At 58.2% G+C, this 16,318-nt stretch overlaps 1 protein-coding gene across 1 annotated transcript in view; it reads right to left on the bottom strand.

Moving 5' to 3' along the window:
- LOC102438585 (calpain-2 catalytic subunit) overlaps positions 1 to 16,318 on the bottom strand; it is a 37,407-nt gene that overhangs the window by 2,142 nt on the left and 18,947 nt on the right. The window contains 13 exon segments of the mRNA XM_023746212.1: positions 1,350 to 1,408; positions 1,660 to 1,776; positions 2,898 to 2,976; positions 3,493 to 3,561; positions 4,885 to 4,949; positions 8,415 to 8,472; positions 9,851 to 9,916; positions 10,802 to 10,838; positions 11,921 to 12,132; positions 13,179 to 13,190; positions 13,693 to 13,862; positions 15,805 to 15,823; positions 15,825 to 15,966. Of these exon segments, the coding sequence (XP_023601980.1) occupies positions 1,350 to 1,408; positions 1,660 to 1,776; positions 2,898 to 2,976; positions 3,493 to 3,561; positions 4,885 to 4,949; positions 8,415 to 8,472; positions 9,851 to 9,916; positions 10,802 to 10,838; positions 11,921 to 12,132; positions 13,179 to 13,190; positions 13,693 to 13,862; positions 15,805 to 15,823; positions 15,825 to 15,966 (1,105 nt within the window).

Below are 16,318 nucleotides of genomic sequence, written 5' to 3'. Positions count from 1 at the left end.
TGCCTTCTTAGGACTTAACTCCTCTCTGGTCCATGGGGACTTGATCCCCCCGGCCCCCCCCCCCCCCCGTTCCCCCCAGCACTGCCCCCCGACCCAGCCCTTGCCACTCGGTTCCCCGCGCACGGGCATGCCAGCTGAAGCCGACGCTAATGAAAGCGTGCCCGATCTGGCTTCTTTCCCGGATGGGGGAGAGGCTGCTGTCTTGGGGATGGCGGGAGGACACTGTGCATTGTGTGGCATTGGCATTCCAGTTTAATTCGGGTTGATGAGCATTTCAGAAGTGGGCCTGGCTGGGGTTCCAGACACGGGAGCACAGTACTTTCTTGAGGGAAGCTTAGTTACTATTGTTCATTTTATTTTATTTTTTAAAATATATTTTTAGGCCCTATCCGGTTTGGCTCAGTGGATAGAGCATCGGCCTGCGGACTCAAGGGTCCCAGGTTCGATTCCGATCAAGGGCATGTATGTACCTTGGTTGCGGGCACATCCCCAGTGGGGAGTGTGCAGGAGGCAGCTGATCGGTGTTTCTCTCTCATCGATGTTTCTGACTCTCTATCCCTCTCCCTTCCTCTCTATAAAAAATATCAATAAAATATATTTTAAAAAAACACAAAATATATATGTATTTTTTTAGCCCTAGCCAGTTTGGCTCAGTGGATAGAGCATCGGCCTGCAGACTGAAGGGTTTTATTTTATTTTAAAAAAAATATATTTTTATTGATTTCAGAGAGGCCGGGAGAGGGAGAGAGAGAGAGAAACATCAATGATGAAAGAGAATCATGGATCGGCTGCCTCCTGCACGCCCCCCACTGGGGATGGAGCCCGAAACCTGGGCATGTGCCCTGACCGGGAATTGAACCCTGACCTCCTGGTTCATAGGTCGACGTTCAACCACTGAGCCACATCGGCTGGGCTGTTTATTTTAAAAGGGGGAAGACGGAGAGGAAAGTGATTTTTCTCAGCAGCTATTCTAAGTCCATCTGTTCTAAGAATGTACTTGGATTTCATCTACAGGGTTTCCTTCTAGAAGCACCCTGGCCCAGGCTTGCTGGTTAGCAGGGCGCGTTTCTAAGCGGGACCTGCTGCCCCTCTTCTCATCCCCACCCAGTGCTGGCCTCAGGGCGAAGCTCCTGGGAGCAGGGACCAGGCGCGCCTCCTGGCGCTCTAGAGCCAATTAGAAGCTGGGGAAAGGCTGCAAACACAGTGCCTCGTGGGGTCCTAGACCCATTCACAGGCCTGTCCCCAGCAGACAGAGAGCTTTCAGACAGCATGTCAACCAGCCATAGGTCTCCGTCCCCCAGGTGACAGTCCTCCCCTCCCGTCCACGTCCGAGCGAGGGGTGTACGTACAGAGATCAGGTCGAGCTGTATGGTTCCCGTGTTCTCGGGGTCCAGCTGCTTAAATATCCCTGGGGAGGGAGAAAAACAGGGTGTCACCCGTGAGCGAGGGGCAGCGACGGGCACGTCATCTCCTTCCCCTCTGGCAGCCGCGTCACTGATCTCCCAAGCCGTCATTTCTTCCCTCCCTCCCCCAACGAGACAAGGATTTCCACCCTCAACTGGACAGACAGGCCTCTGGGCCCGGCGAGCCCACCCACGTGGAAGGCGACCGCTCTCGCGCGTGGGGACTGACACGCGTCTTCCCCCAGCGGCCACTTACTGAACAGCGTCTCCAGGCGAATCAAGCAGCGGACGAAGTTATCAAAGTCGATGATGAGGTCGTCGTCGGCGAAGCGAGCCACGATGACCTGGTGGAGCTGGCAGGGCAGCTTGAAACCTGAGGGGAGAGGACGAGCAGACGCTGGCTCAGGACGGGACCGCACCCCGAGCTCTGAACACAGGTTGCGGGACCGACGTGGCCCTTTAAATGGCAACTACGATCGCTCCTGTCCCCTGGCCGCTCGCCGAGGAGGCCGGATTGGTTTTGCAGAGCCAGGGCCTTCGACCGTCATTCCAGACTGTCCCCCTGCACCCTGCCTGGCTCCTCACTGTCCAACAGGGAGGACTTGTCCTGTCTGTTCCCACTTCCACGCTCACACTGTTCCAGGGGGTGAGCCCCTGCCTCTCCTGTTTGTTCAGCGCTGCGTCGTCTCAGCGACTAGGTTCTGCCTGGATGCATGTGGCAGAAGCTGCTCCTGGTAAACGAATATGATTTCCCTCCAGGAATAGATTTGTTCAGGGGTCCTGGCTGCCTGGGATCAAGGTCACACTTCCCAGCATCCCTCGCAGCCCTCTGGGACCTGGTGACCACGTTCCGGCCGTGGGACGTGTGTGCAGTGACCTGTGTGTCTTTCGGGATGGGGGTGTGATGGCAGGCCACCCGGGGGCCCACGGCCACATGCTAAGGGCTGGTGACAGAGCTTCTGGGTCCCTAACAGCAGGCGGCACCCTCCCGGCCTTGAACTTCTTCAGCTTGGGGGGTGGTTAAGTGAGAAAATGATGCATCTCGTTTAAGCCAGCGATTTGGGGTCTTTGCTAATGCAGTGAACCATCTCACATGGTCCTGTCCCCCCAAACACCCGTCTCCCACAGGCTTGTGTCCCTTTTATACGTGTCCCATTCTGCCAGGGACTTCCCCTAAGAGGCGTGGAGACGCCCCACGTGTGCCTAACCAGCCCTGTACCCCAAAGGGGGAGCTGGGGGCGCGGCCGAGAGCTGGCCTTGCCGGCTGGACCCACCAGGCTTCTCAGAAGGAGACTTAGACGCAAGGCGGCCTCGTGGGCAGAGCATCTGGGCCTCGTTTGGTTTTACCCATCGGCCTTCACGGGGGATGAAAGGGATGGGATTGTAGTAAATGGGCACCTGCTTTAGCTCACCGCTCACCAAACCGCGTATTGTGTTGTGTGCGTCACACACGCTACCAACGAGGCAAAAGGAAGCGCCATCATCAAATCTCACCTGCTTCTTCTAAGGCTTTCCGCATCTCATAGGAGTTCATGGTGCCAGACCTGTCCACGTCGATTTCCCGGTAAATTTTCTGGAATGGCAGGTGCAAGACGGTTATGAGAACCAGGGCAGGGCAGGTGCAGGCCCCTCTGTGCTGAGGGGGCAGGTTTCCCAGCTCCGCGCCCCCGCCCCGTCGGGAGAATCGCCGTTCCTGCCGCCAGTAGCTGATGGTATTTTGTCTGTGTGAGCCGGTTTGTAAACCCGCACATCCAGGCAGCCAACTACCGGGGGCCCGTGTTCCTGTCTTACCTATTTGTATTCTCGGGCCGTTAGAATTCCCAAGCACAAGAGGCCACACAGCCTTTTGGGGGGCGGCTACTAGAAACCCCGTTTCTGGTCCGCAAGCTGAAGGCGGGGAGCAGACCACTGAGCCTGCAAAGCCCTCGCCTTGGCCTCTGGGCATTTGCCGGGCCTGCCTTCACCCATCCTGAGCTCACGCCCCTGGGAGGTGCTCCTGCCCCTCCCGCCGGGCCGCTGTGTCCTCAGGCCCGAGCACAGCGCGTCCCCGACACCACCCTGGCCCTGCTGGCGGCCCTCCCGCGCTCACTTGGTACTTCTGAATCTTCGTCCAGAGAACGTAGAACTCCTTCAGGCCCAGCTTGCCGCTGCCGTCGGACTGCCTTCAGTTAAGGAGACACTGGACACTGGGACCACAGGAGCTCTGGCGGACCCCGCCCGCGGGGGTGGGAGGGCCGGAGAGACTCCTGCTGGCTCCCTGCATCCCGCTTGCTGACTGGTCTGGGGGTGCCATGGGGACCCCAGATCCTTCCCAAAAGGAGCTGTCGGGTGACATGCAGGGGCTTCCTGTGGTTTCTAGTGGCTTGCCGATTCGGGGGGTATTCTTGGGCGCATTTCTAAGAGGCCTTTTGGGAGGGGAGCTACACAGTGGACGCCGGGAGCCCATGAGACAGAACCTCCTAGAAGCTTGGACCATCCCCGCCCAGCGCTTCTCAGGGGCATCAGGAACAAGGCGGGAAACGGATGATGAGTCTGCCCCGGGGGCAGGCGGGGGGCCCGGGAAGGCACGAGCGAGGGCAAAGGGCAAGGAGATGCTCTCGGAGGGTGGGCTCCGTCTCCACCATCGACAACATCGTGGCCAGAGGACACATGCGCATCAGAGATACCATGGCTGAGGGAATACAGGTGACCCTCAACAACAGACTGCACCTGGGCAGGTCCGCTCCGATGCGGATGTTTCTCAATAAATGTGCCCAGTATTGTAAGTGTATTTTCTCTTATGATTTTAATAACATTTCCTGCAGCTTACTTTAGTGTAAGAATCTCTAATAATAAAAGTGTAAGATGCTAATTAGACCGGACATCCTTCCGGACGACCTTCCGGATGAAGCCTGGGCTGGGAGGGAAGCCCGGGTCCCGGGTACCAGAGGGAAGCCGGTGCCAGCAGCTGGGGGAAGGAAGGCCTACTCTTGCACGAATTTCGTGCATCGGGCCTCTAGTATGGTATATAATGCCTGTCGCACACAATGTGTACATCAGCTGTTGATGGTACTGGTCAGACTTCTGGTCACCAGGCGGCCATTAGTAATTAAGTTTTGAGGAAGTCGAAAGTTACACGAGGATTTTCCATGATTTGGGGTGGGGGGTCGGTGCCCCTCGCTGTTCAAGGATCAAGTGTGTTTTCCTGGAGGAAGAAGTGGAAACACTATTGCTTGGGAAACGCCCCCAAGCGCTGGGGGGCAGAGGAGGGTGGGCGTACCGTGGAGTGTCCTGCCCCAGACCCAGGAACGCGCCCACTGCCCTCTGAGCCTGGGGCCTGGGCTTTCCCTCCTCTGAAGTTCCACACGTCCCCTCGTGACAACAGGTCCTACACCCACGCAGCAGCTGGGCCTCTCTGGCGGGAGCGTGCCTGGCTCTCTCTCTGCAAGGTGACAATGGCAAGCTCCCCGGCCCGTGTTCTCGGGGACGCGTGAAAGGATACATCCAGCATGTCAACCATGATCTTACAGGTCTCCAGGCTGAAGCCATCCGACTTGATATCTTGGCCTAGAAGACAAGGTAAGAGACAGGAAAACCTCCTGCAGCCGCACTGGCGAGAGAACTTTCCAGGACCACGGTGGCAGGGTCCTGTTTCGGCGCCTCTGGATACAGTGGCCACTGGGAAGATGTGAAGTGGCGCATCTGGCTACTGGCTCGGCCCGGGACAGTGCAGAGACGCCTGCCTGCTCTGTGTGCTCGCTATGGGCAAGCGGGGCTCCCACTGTGCTTTTCCTGGTGGCGGTTCATCCTCACCTGAGGACATTTGTCCATTGGTTTTTAGGGGGAGTGGAAGGGAGAGGGAAAGACAGAGAGAAACGTCGATGTGAGAGACACACATTGATGGGTTACCTCCTGCACACGCCCCAGGGCCCAGGCCGGGGAGGAGCCTGCAACCGAGGTACGTGCCCTTGACCGGAATCGAAACCACGACCCTTTAGTCCACAGGCTGACGCTCTATCCACTGACCTGAGCCGGCCAGGCCCACAGGTGCTTTTAAAATAAGTAAAACAACGATGACCGACTGCGTCCTGAAGTGCTCCTGGTGCAGACTCACGCGTGGAAAAGCAAAGTGGGGGCACGTGAGTTCGTGGAGGCCGGGCTGGGCCGAGGGCTTACTCGGACCGTCTGCCGCAGGCGTTTTCCGAGCCTCCCTGTGCCCGGCCCAGTGAGAACCCCAAGGCCCGGAAGCCGCCTGGGACGCCGTTCTCTCCCAGGCGGGTCCCCTCTCCTTGGTGCTGGCGTTCGAGAAGCCCACCGTTTCTGTCACGTCCTCAAGGTTAGAATCTGATCCAGTGGTTCTCAACCTGTGGGTCGTGACCCCTTTGGGGGTCGAACGACCCTTTCACAGGGGTCGCCTAAGACCATGGGAAAACTCATATATAATTACATATTGTTTTTGTGATTAATCACTATGCTTTAATTATGTTCAATTTGTAACAATGAAATTGGGGGTCACCACAACATGAGGAACTGTATTAAAGGGTGGCCGCATTAGGAGGGTTGAGAACCACTGAACCTAACCCGTCTCAAAGCTGCCAGTCTGGGCCCAACCCTTTTCGGGGTGGGCAGGGGGCTGTGTGTGGGGCGTGGACAGGGGGCTGTGTGTGGGGCATGGACAGGGGGCTGTGTGTGGGGTGTGGGCAGGGGGCTGTGTGTGGGTCGTGGACAGGGGGCTGTGTGTGGGGTGTGGGCAGCCAGGAGTCACCAGGCAGCTGGGAGGGGGGTCCCAAGCTCAGAGGCAGCGGGGAGGCTGGAGCAGGAGGCCAAGTGGCCTGGTTTCCCACCCCCACCCTCCATCTGTGTGGAAACAATGAGGCTTTAGTCAACGTGGCTCCTGCGGCCACACGTCTGAAGAGCCCTATGACCTCACCGGTGCCTGGCGGCCGTGGGGAAAACACCACCGCCTTGTTTTCCCTGCAGATTGGAGCGGGGGAGGACTGGCCCATCCCCCTGGTGGGAGCTGTGACTCCCGGAGCTCTAACAGCCATTGGTCTGGTGGCCTGCCCATTGGTCTGGTGACCACAGGGCGGGAGCCAGTATCTCCGGAGACCCTGCTGGCCCTGGGCTCTGGGCTCCAAAAGGAGGATCTACTTTGTCTCCGTCTCCGGGGTTAGTTCAGGGATTGCTGGGGACGCCCACAGGGCTGACGCTCAGGCCTGCAGCACACACGCCCATGTCTGACCCAGGCTTACCCCTTCTGACACACACCCTGCTCCTGGGCTGCTATCTTACCAAAGGCCCACGGCTCCTGTGATCACCTGAGGGGCAGAAACATAGCTGGGAGAGTCAGGTTATAGCAGCCCCGTATGGCTCAGGGGTGAGCGTCAACCTATGAACCAGGAGGTCACGGTGCGATTCCTGGTCGGGGCACATGCCTGGGTTGCAGGCTCGATCCCCAGTGCGGGGCGTGCAGGAGGCAGCCAGTCAATGATTCTCATCATTGATGTTTCTATCCCTACAATAATAGAAAAATTATATAAGGATTCTTGACTGTGGGGGGGCGATGTCAGTGCCGTGTGTGTGTGTGTGTGTGTGTGTGTGTGTGTGTGTGTGTGTATGTGTGTGTGTGTGTGTGTCTCCCCCTACTGGTCACCAGCGGGGAGGTGAACGATCAGTCCTTGCATATTTCCTGCTTATATAAGGCTGTGCGCAGCCTGGCCCTCCAGCCCCTCGGGTCTCTGTCCAGTTTGCTCCTTCTCTGCGGAAGCCTGGGGCCTTGACGTCGCCTGCCTGGCCACTGGCTCAAATGAAGGGACATTTCTCCCGGTGAGAAATGGGCCGGCTTAGGCTCACTTACACATTTAGATGCAGCTTTTAACGTCATCCCCTTAGTTTGAGTATAAGACGGTCCATTTATTTTTCATCCTGGCTGATTATTGATCGATGCCTGTCCATCAGTGATTTCCCACTAAGGACGGCCAGGGGACGCAGGGACTTGGGGTGCTTCCCGGCTCCCATCGTCTGGGCCGCTCAGCCTTTTGTTGCCAATGACTCACCACAATAGCCACCATTTCTGGGGTGCGGGCTTTCTGCTAGGCAGTTTCTAGGCCAAGCATGTCAAACTCACGGCCTATGGGCCGCATGCGGCCCACGACAAATATTTTTGCAGCCCAGCCAATATAACGGTATGTAAGAAACGTTTTAATAAAACTTTTGTAACTTAATCTTTACAATATTCTGTTATACATAATTATTAACGAACTACAACGTTCGCTAATGACTGATTACTGTCATCGTGTTGCATTCATTTCCCTGACGCGCAGGCGCACCATTTCTCTCCACTAACACTAGCAGCAAATATTTTAGCAGCCAATGGCCACGTCATTCGTCTTGGACTGACTTGTTTGGTGTGCGCAACGGGAAATATTTCGCTTTCGGAGAACGAGAAAAATAGGTTTATTTGCCTCATGCTTATTAATTTGTGCAGTCATTCAGTGTCTGGTAAGTTAACATTCAGGAAAAAAATATTAACTTTTATTAAAATGTTCTATTATTTTATGTTGATGACTCCTTTATTTCAGCCCTTTGTATTCAGCGTGTCTCTATCGAAATAAACCTACGTTTCTGTGAAAACGGAAGCTTTTGTTTTCTTGCGGCCCATTGACACTTAGGCCTTGTTTGTTTGGCCCGTGTCAGCCTTTGAGTTTGACATGCTTGCTCTACGCGTTACTCATTTAAGAGGTAAGTAGTAACGTGACTGTCCAGCAGGTAAGGAATCGAGTCCGGAAGGTTCTATGACCTGGTTTAGGTCCCAAAGCCAGTGAGCCGTGGGAGCCGGGAAGTGACTGTGACTTCCAGGCCCCGGAACCCTTGTTGTTTTGAGAATCACGTCACGTGGACCCCCTCAGCCACTCCTCGGGGGTGGCATCCACTGGGAGGGGGGCGTGACGGTGCAGGCACAGCAGCCCAGATGTGACAAGGCAGCCGCAGGGGAAGGGGCGGGTGAGGGGTTTGCACGGAGGGGAGACTTACGCTTGGCGAGAACTCTTCTCAGGATGGTCTGCAGCTCGAAGGCCGAGATTTCCGCATCCTGTGGGCATGCAAGCAGGGCATGGTTATTGGTCCCGGGAGCCGCGTGGCACACGGAGCCATCCACGTGCCCTGGACACCCGCTCCGCCAAGCCCTGCGAGCCGTGCACGCAGCAGGTCTGGGCTGGGTCTCTGCGTGTGCACCTCTCACAGGGCCCCCGCGCCCAACCCCAGATCTAACACAGACTCTCAGTGGTCATCCCCGCTCCGCACGGGGAATAGAGATCAACTCTCCACTCCTCCCTCGCTGGTGGTCTTAGTTCCCACGCCTCCCCCTTAGCACGCCTTCCTCGCCCTCTCAGCCTCGGCCCTGGCTCCCCATGAGCTGGTCCGGCCTGAGGACCCTCAGGGCGGGCCCAGCACTTTCTCAGGGCTCCGTGGAGCGGTTCAGGCGTCTCCACTCACCCCCTTCCTCTGAGTAACTGGGGGCAAGCCCATTGATGAAGATCTAGGGTGGTTGCCCTGGCCGGCTTGGCTCAGTGGATAGAGCGTCCACCTGCGGACTGAAGGGTCCCAGGTTTGATTCCGGCCAAGGGCACATGCCTGGGTTGCGGGCACATCCCCAGTGGGGGGCGTGCAGGAGGCAGCCGATCGGTGATTCTCTCTCATCATTGATGTTTCTATCTCTCTCTCCTTCTCCCTTCCTCTCTGAAATCAATAAAGAAATGAGAAATATATTTTTTTAAAAAGAATTTATATTAAAAAAATATCCAAGGTGGCTTTTTCTTGGAGTCGTGGGAAGAAAACGGGCTGAAGAACTATGTAGCCAAGGGAGGCCCCCATGGCTGAGGGATTTTTGTAAGAAAAGGGAAGTCCAATGCCCGTTGTGAGTGTCTTGCATTGTCCATCCCCCCAATTATCTTTGTGGAAATCAAGAATGAGGGGCCGAGTTCCACGTCTCGGTTGGAGTGGAACAGAAAGGAAATAAAAGAGCCACCGGGCGATCGAGGCAGGAGGAGCAGAGGCAGAGCTGAGGGGCCCGGGGCGGGCAGCGGTCTCGGGGGACGTGGGCAGGAACCCGAGCGGAACCTGAGTTCCATTTGCAATTCCTCCCGCCCGGCTTCAGTTAAGTCTGTTAACTCTCCTCTTTACTGACTTATTTTAAAAAAAATACTTTTATTGATTTCAGAGAAGAAGGAACTAGGAGTGAGTGATAGAAACATCCATGATGAGAGAGAACCATGGATCGGCTGCCTCCTGCACGTCCCGCACCGGGGATCGAGCCTGCCACCCGGGCATGTGCCCTGACCGGGAATCAGACTGGTCCATCGGTCGACGCCCAGCCACGGAGCCACGCCAGCTGGCCTTCCTCTCCCCTTGAACCTGAAGTCGCCTTGAGGACGAGAACCAGAGCACGACAGAGGTCCGGGGACACCTACCTCCCCGGCCAGCTGGGCGAAGAGCCTCCTGAACCCGTCGTCGATGTCGTCCTCGCTGACATTGAGCTGGAAGGTGAGACACAGAAATGAGGGACAGCGGGTCCCCTGAGGTGACGGGCAGGCGCCTGCTCCCCTCCCCACCACAGGCCCTTCTCGACCTCACTCCCGGCCTGGACTGTGAGGTTTCGGGGGTTGAGATAAAGGAAAACCCATGAGCGGGAGCAGGAACTACGCGGGAAGGAGATAGACCAGTGATGGCGAACCTATGACACATGTGTCAGAGGGGACACGCGAACTCATTTTTTTGGTTGGTTTTTCTTTGTTCAATGGCATTTAAGTATATAAAATAAATATCAAAAATGTAAGTCTTTGTTTTACTATGGTTGCAAAGATCAAAAAATTTCTATATGTCACACGGCACCAGAGTTAAGTTAGGGTTTTTCAAAACGCCGACACGCCGAGCTCAAAAGGTTCGCCATCACTGAGATAGATGCTAACGTCTCGCATAGGCGGCTTCTCGGACATTCGACCGCGCGGCCGTTTATGAGCTGCTCTAACGGGACTCGGACGGGAGGATCGGACGCTGGCTGGAGAGCAGAGCCCACGGGGCCCTTTGAAACTGCGCCGGCTCCGTGGTGTTTTCCTCCCTCGACTTTGTACTTGGAAGGACGGAGCCTTGCCTGTGCGTCTGTCCCAGCCCTTCAGGACCTGTCACTGAATCACTTTCATTTTATAGAGAAAGCGCGGCCCAGAGAGGGCGGTGGCCAGAATCTCACACCGATCAGCCCAGCACCGGGGCCTCCTGCACAGCCCCCCACGCACATGTGGCCTCACTCGCCCCAGTGGGTGGGGGTGGGGGGGTTGGCGCTGAAGGAGGCCTTGGTTTCCAGCTGTGACCCCCTGAACCCTGGGGTTCCTTTCTGCCCCTCCGCTCCCGGGTGGTCCACGTACCTCCTCAAGGTCACCCTCGATCTCGTCGTCCACCACCCTGGAAAGAAGGAGGCTGCGTGTTACTGGGAGGGGCGTGGGGCGGAGGACGTGCTGCAGAAACCACAGCTGACAGGTGGACGTGAAGTCCAGCGAGGGGTGGGCCTGCGGATCTCTCTCTTCCCTGGGTCCTGGCCCGTCCCCCATTAGTGGAGATGCCCCAAGAAAGAGTGACGGCCGAGCAGCTGGGAGAGTCTGAGAATTGTTTGTTGGTTTGTTTGCTGGGTGTGGTCATCAGAGAGCACCGCGCCCCCCCACGGAGCCGGTACTTGGACAACTCGCTCCCCGGCCTTGGGAACCGCCTTTTTTTTTCATCCAAACACCCTGGGCCCCGTGGATCTTTCACGCTGAGACCCCCCGACAGACGCCGCTGCCTGCTGGCTCCCGGGGCTGCAGCGGGCAGGCCACGCAGAGCCTGTGGGTGACCCTACTGGGAGCACAGCCGTGGTCAGTGTATCCCGGGCACCGTCCTGCTCCCGGGTGAGGGCACTTTGGCTTAGGGACATCTTCCTCGGGCCCCTGGATCTTAAACTAGGCCCCCGAGAGTCCTAACTGAAGTGCCGCCACCGCGAAGAAGAGAGGCTAAGGGACCTCTTGGTGCTGGCAATTGGAATCAGAGTGAACATCCTGGGGCCAGGAAGTCAGACACCTTTGCGGTGGGGTCGGGGGGAGAGTGGTGTCCCATGGTGCAGGGGTCAGGGGCGTTCACCCTGGACAGCAGGAGAGTTGAGGGGCTCAAGGCTCCCCAGGTTTCTCCACATGATGGGACCATGTCAGCAGCTAGTCTGACATTGGCCGTTAAACTGACAAGAACAACGTGATGATTCTGCGAAATCGGATTCTGCAATTTGCTCCATAACCACCCGTGTCTAACAGACGTCCTCCATGTGGCCGGTTCCCCTGCTTCCCTGAGTTCAACACTGAAGTCCTTCGATCCAGCAACCCCACACGACCCCCTCCAAGCAGGCGGGTGTCGCAGAAGAAGACCCTGACGCTCAGAGAGGCAGGAGCCCCGCCTGGGACAGGCCAGCGACGGGCCCGGAAGGAAGCGGGGGCGGGGAGCCAGGAGGCGGGAGGACCTACTGGTAGTCGGCTTTCTTCTCGGAGAAGACCCGCAGGCAGAAGTCCCCGTCCTTGTTGGGCTCGAAGGTGGACGGCACCACCACGTACTCGCCCGGCGGCAGCTTGAAGCGGTTGAGCACCTCCCGCAGGTTGATGTAGGTGTCCGACCGCTCCCTCGCCCGGGTCGTCAGGAAGAACTTCTTGCTCAGGTGGATGTTGGTCTGTCCGGCCAACTGATGGACAAACGGAAACAAGTGGGCGTGGAGGGCGGGACGGGCCCCACCTCCACGTGGCTCTCGCTCTGGAGACAAGAGGATGACAGCGGCGACGTCGGGCTCCTTTAAGGGAAACAGCAGACTTTCTGCCAACGCGACAAAGGCCCGCTGAGGCCTCCAAGGCACATGCTCCAGGCACCTCACGTGCCCCCAAGTCAGCGGTTCTCAACCTGTGGGTCGCGGCGACCCCTTTGGCGGTCGACCGACCCTTTCACAGGGGTCGCCTAAGACCATCCTGCAGATCAGATATTTACACGATGATTCATAACAGTAGCAACATTACAGTTATGAAATAGCAACGAAAATAATTTTATGGTTGGGGGTCACCACAACATGAGGAACTGTGTTTAAAGGGCCAGAAGGTTGAGAACCACTGTCCTAAGTGACTCTCAGGGACAGTAAGCGTCCACGTGGCAGGAAGCTGGGTTTCTGGTCCACGTCTACACGACTTCTCACTGCAGGGTCCACCTTTCCCTTCAGGCTCATTTTCTTAAAATATCTTTTTATTGATTTCAGAGAGGAAGGGAGAGGAAGAGGGATAGAGACATCCATGATGAGAGAGAACCATCGATCAGCTGCCTCCTGCACGCCCCCCACTGGGGATGGAGCCTGCAACTTGGCATGTGCCCTGACCGGGAATTGAGCCGTGACCTCCTGGTTCATAGGTCGGCACTCAACCACTGAGCCACACCAGCCGGGCCTTCAGGCGCGTTTTAAGAACACACAGGGCTCAGGAAGAGCCTCCTGTGGTCCCAGGACCAGAGATCGTCCACCCAGAACTCAGCCACGCCTGGCCTCTGCCCGCCTGGGGCAGGCAGCCTGAGGTTCCCCACGCTGAGCTCACTCCAGCAGGACCGGGGGCCTGAGCCACCTCGCCAGGCCTTAGAGGGGCCAGGGACCAGCCCCTGCCACCCATCACAAGACCCCCGAGCCGACAGTCTCAGCCGTTTACGTGTTGGCGAACCTGAGCCCCAGGGCTGGGGGCTGACGCCTGCCAGACGTACCTCCTCCGGAACCTGCAAAGACAGAAGCGCACGCTTAATTCCGACGCCCAGATGTGCACGGGCACGCGCCGCGGTGACTGCGCCTTTTCTGTCCCTTTCTTCTGTAGCTTCAGCAGTCGTACTGCATCGGCACACCATCCTCACACCATCCCACACAAAAAACCTCATGCCCCAGCAAAAACATCGACAAGCCATGAGCACCATCCCCATTTTGTGGAGCATGAAGCTGAGGCACGGAGCTTTGCAGTGACTTGGCTAAGATCACCCAGCCGGCCACAGCGAAGCCACACCCGCCTCCCACCAGGGAGTGCAGGGCCCCGGGCAGGAGGAAGCCAGCAAGCAGCCCAGCCGGGGCGGGTATATCCCGGGCTAGGGGCCGCCCCCTGCCTGGGGTCCCCTCTCCAGTTCTGGGGGCTCCTCAGGGGGCTGAGAGGAGCGAAGGAGGAAGGAGGAAGGGGTGGGCGGGGAGCAAGGAGGCGAGAGGACCTGCTGGACGTCAGCGCCCCCCACGCACCTCGTAGATGCCGAAGCCGATGGTGTGCATGTCCTCGCCCATCTTGCGCTGCCGCCGCCGGTGCTTCTGGATGAGCCCCACCAGGAAGGTGCAGCCGCGCTCGCCGTCCTCCTGGTCCTCGTCCTCCTCCTCCAGCTTGATGAGGTACTGCGGGTTCATCCAGAAGGTGTCTGCGCCAGAGGGCGGGCAGGTCAGGCCGGGACGCCCAGCCCTGAGCAGGTGCATGGCCGGGGATGTGTGTGGGGGGCTCTGCCCTTGTCTCTGGGGACAGAGGGTGGAGAGGCGGGGCCGGCGGCAGACCCTGGGCAGAGGGACCAGCACGGAGGTGGGACTAGTGGGCAGCTGGCAGGGGAGCCCGGGTGATGGGGGGCTGTCTGAGTCTTTCGGGACCTCAGCTAGAAACTTCCCTGCGGTTCCCTCTCGCTAGCCCAGGCTGGCTGGTCCTGGAGGTCGGCTTTCTCACCTGGAACAGGGTGGTGAGAGCTGCGGCACCCCTCAGGGTCCCCCCCTCCCGGCTCCGATTAGAGGTCACGGGTGGGCCTGGCTGAGGAGACTCGGGGACTAGCTCCCGCTCCCCTTTGGGGAGCCCAGGCGCCAGGAACACCCCTGTTCTGTGTCCCCTTGCCCACCCCCCTCCCCAGGTGTCTGCCCGCCCCACCTCCACACCCATTTCTAGAGGGACCTGAGATTCATTCATGTTTCAGGACAGCCGTGCTGATCGCCTCCCTCACCTAACGGAATAAAACTAATTGTGGAAATGAAGGCGCCCCCGAGGGCGGCGCTTGGCAGTCTGGCTCCGCAGGCTGCTGGTGGCCTGGGTTGTAAATGAATGTTATTGGAGCACAGCCACGTCCATGCATGTACGTACGGCCGCCACCCTCCGGGCTACAGCAGTAAAGGGAGAAGTCGCCACAGCGAATGCACGGCCCACAAAGCTAAATGCATTTCCTGCCTGGACCGGGAGAGAATGTGGTCCCTGAGCCAGTGGGCCCAGGGCCTGCCAGTGGCCCTGCAGCTGCCACCTGGGGCTGCACCCGGGAGGGAAGGATTGGAAGCCAGAGCCAGAGGTGCCGGCCAGCTGGTCGCCGGCCGACTCCTTGCTCTGGGGCCCAGGCGAGCCACATGGAGCCCAGTGTTCTCATTGGTAACAGACCATCAGTATGGGGCCAGGACCTGCCACCACAGTACTCAAAGCACTGATGCCACCGCCAGGCGGCGGGTTCAAATCCCAGCCAGCTGAGCGGCCTGGGGCAAGTCACGTGACCTCTCTGCCCTCATCTTAGAGATGCAGGTGATCCTCCGGGCCCTGCCTCCAGACCTGGCCGTGAAGATGACGTGGAACAATGGGTGTTCCCAGCGCCCGGCTGTGCGCCATACGGGGCAGATGCCATCATGACTAGATCCTTTCGGAGGGGCCAGGGGAGAGGAGGCTGGGCCATCGAGGCAAGAGAGCCAGGAGACCCGATGGAGGGTGGAGGGCGGACCAGATGAGAAGTCAGCCTTACCCTGTCTGAGCAGGGCCCACAGCATCAGCCGAGTGAACTGGGTGCTGGGGTAACTGGGCAACAACTAGGGTCTGGACATGCCCAGGGATGAGGCTCCCAGCAGGGCTGGTGGATAAAGAGGCCCCCAGCCCGGCCGGTGTGGCTCAGTGGTTAAGCATCGCCTCTTGCACCAAGAGGTCACTGGTTCGATTCCCGGTCAGGGCACATGCCTGGGGTGTGGGCTCCATCCCCAGTAGGGGGCGTGCAGGAGGCAGCCCATTGATGTTTCTACCTCTCTCCTCCCTTCCTCTCTAAATCAATAAAAACATTGTATCTTTAAAGATGCCCACAGCACGAGGTGGAATTGAGTGCTGCCTCGGCGGGTGTGGAGGGAGGCCATGGCACAGGGACTCCAGGGCGTGGCAAGGGCATCACAGAAACAGCCAGGCTTGGGCCCAGCCTGGACAGGAGGCAGGTGAGTGCAGGGGGTGATGGGGCTGAGAAAACAGGGAAGGGTGTCGCGACGGAGACGCAGGGACAGGAAGGCAGAGGGTCCCAGGGGCCGGAGCTGCCACCAGGGGCCCGCTGGCTGCGATGTGCCCGTCGGGGAGGGTGGGGGGGGCCTTACTCGGGTAGTTCCGGCAGCCTACCCGCGGTGGAGCCCCGCCTCCAGTTCCCGTCCATCTTGGTGAGCTTCCACTTCTTGTAGCTGTCGACTGTGAGCGTGTCCGGAGTCAGGTTGCAGATCTCCAGGCGGGAGTACTGCCTCAGGAAGTCGCTGAAAGACATCCTGGCAAAGGAGGGGCCCGGGCATCGGGTTTACAAGCGGGCACACCCATCATCCTGCCCAGGGCCAGGCAGAGCAGTCAGGGTGAGCCCCCAGACCCGGAGAATGAATCGAGACAGCACACGTTCACTTGCTTGGCAAATGGCAAGGTTTCTGCAGAGGGATTCGGCCAGAGTTGTACAGACACACACATGAGTGTAGGTCTATTGAGCTACGAGACCAGTTTCTTTTCTTTCTTTCTCTTTTTCCTTTCCTTTCCTTTCCTTTCCTTTCCTTTCCTTTCCTTTCCTTTCCTTTCCTTTCTTTCTTTCTTTCTTTCTTTCTTTCTTTCTTTCTTTCTTTCTTTCTTCTTCTT

The sequence above is a fragment of the Myotis lucifugus genome, unplaced genomic scaffold (assembly GCF_000147115.1).
Source record: "Myotis lucifugus unplaced genomic scaffold, Myoluc2.0 scaffold_635, whole genome shotgun sequence".
NCBI classification, from domain to species: domain Eukaryota; kingdom Metazoa; phylum Chordata; class Mammalia; order Chiroptera; family Vespertilionidae; genus Myotis; species Myotis lucifugus.
This window is presented reverse-complemented; position numbering and strand designations above follow the sequence as displayed.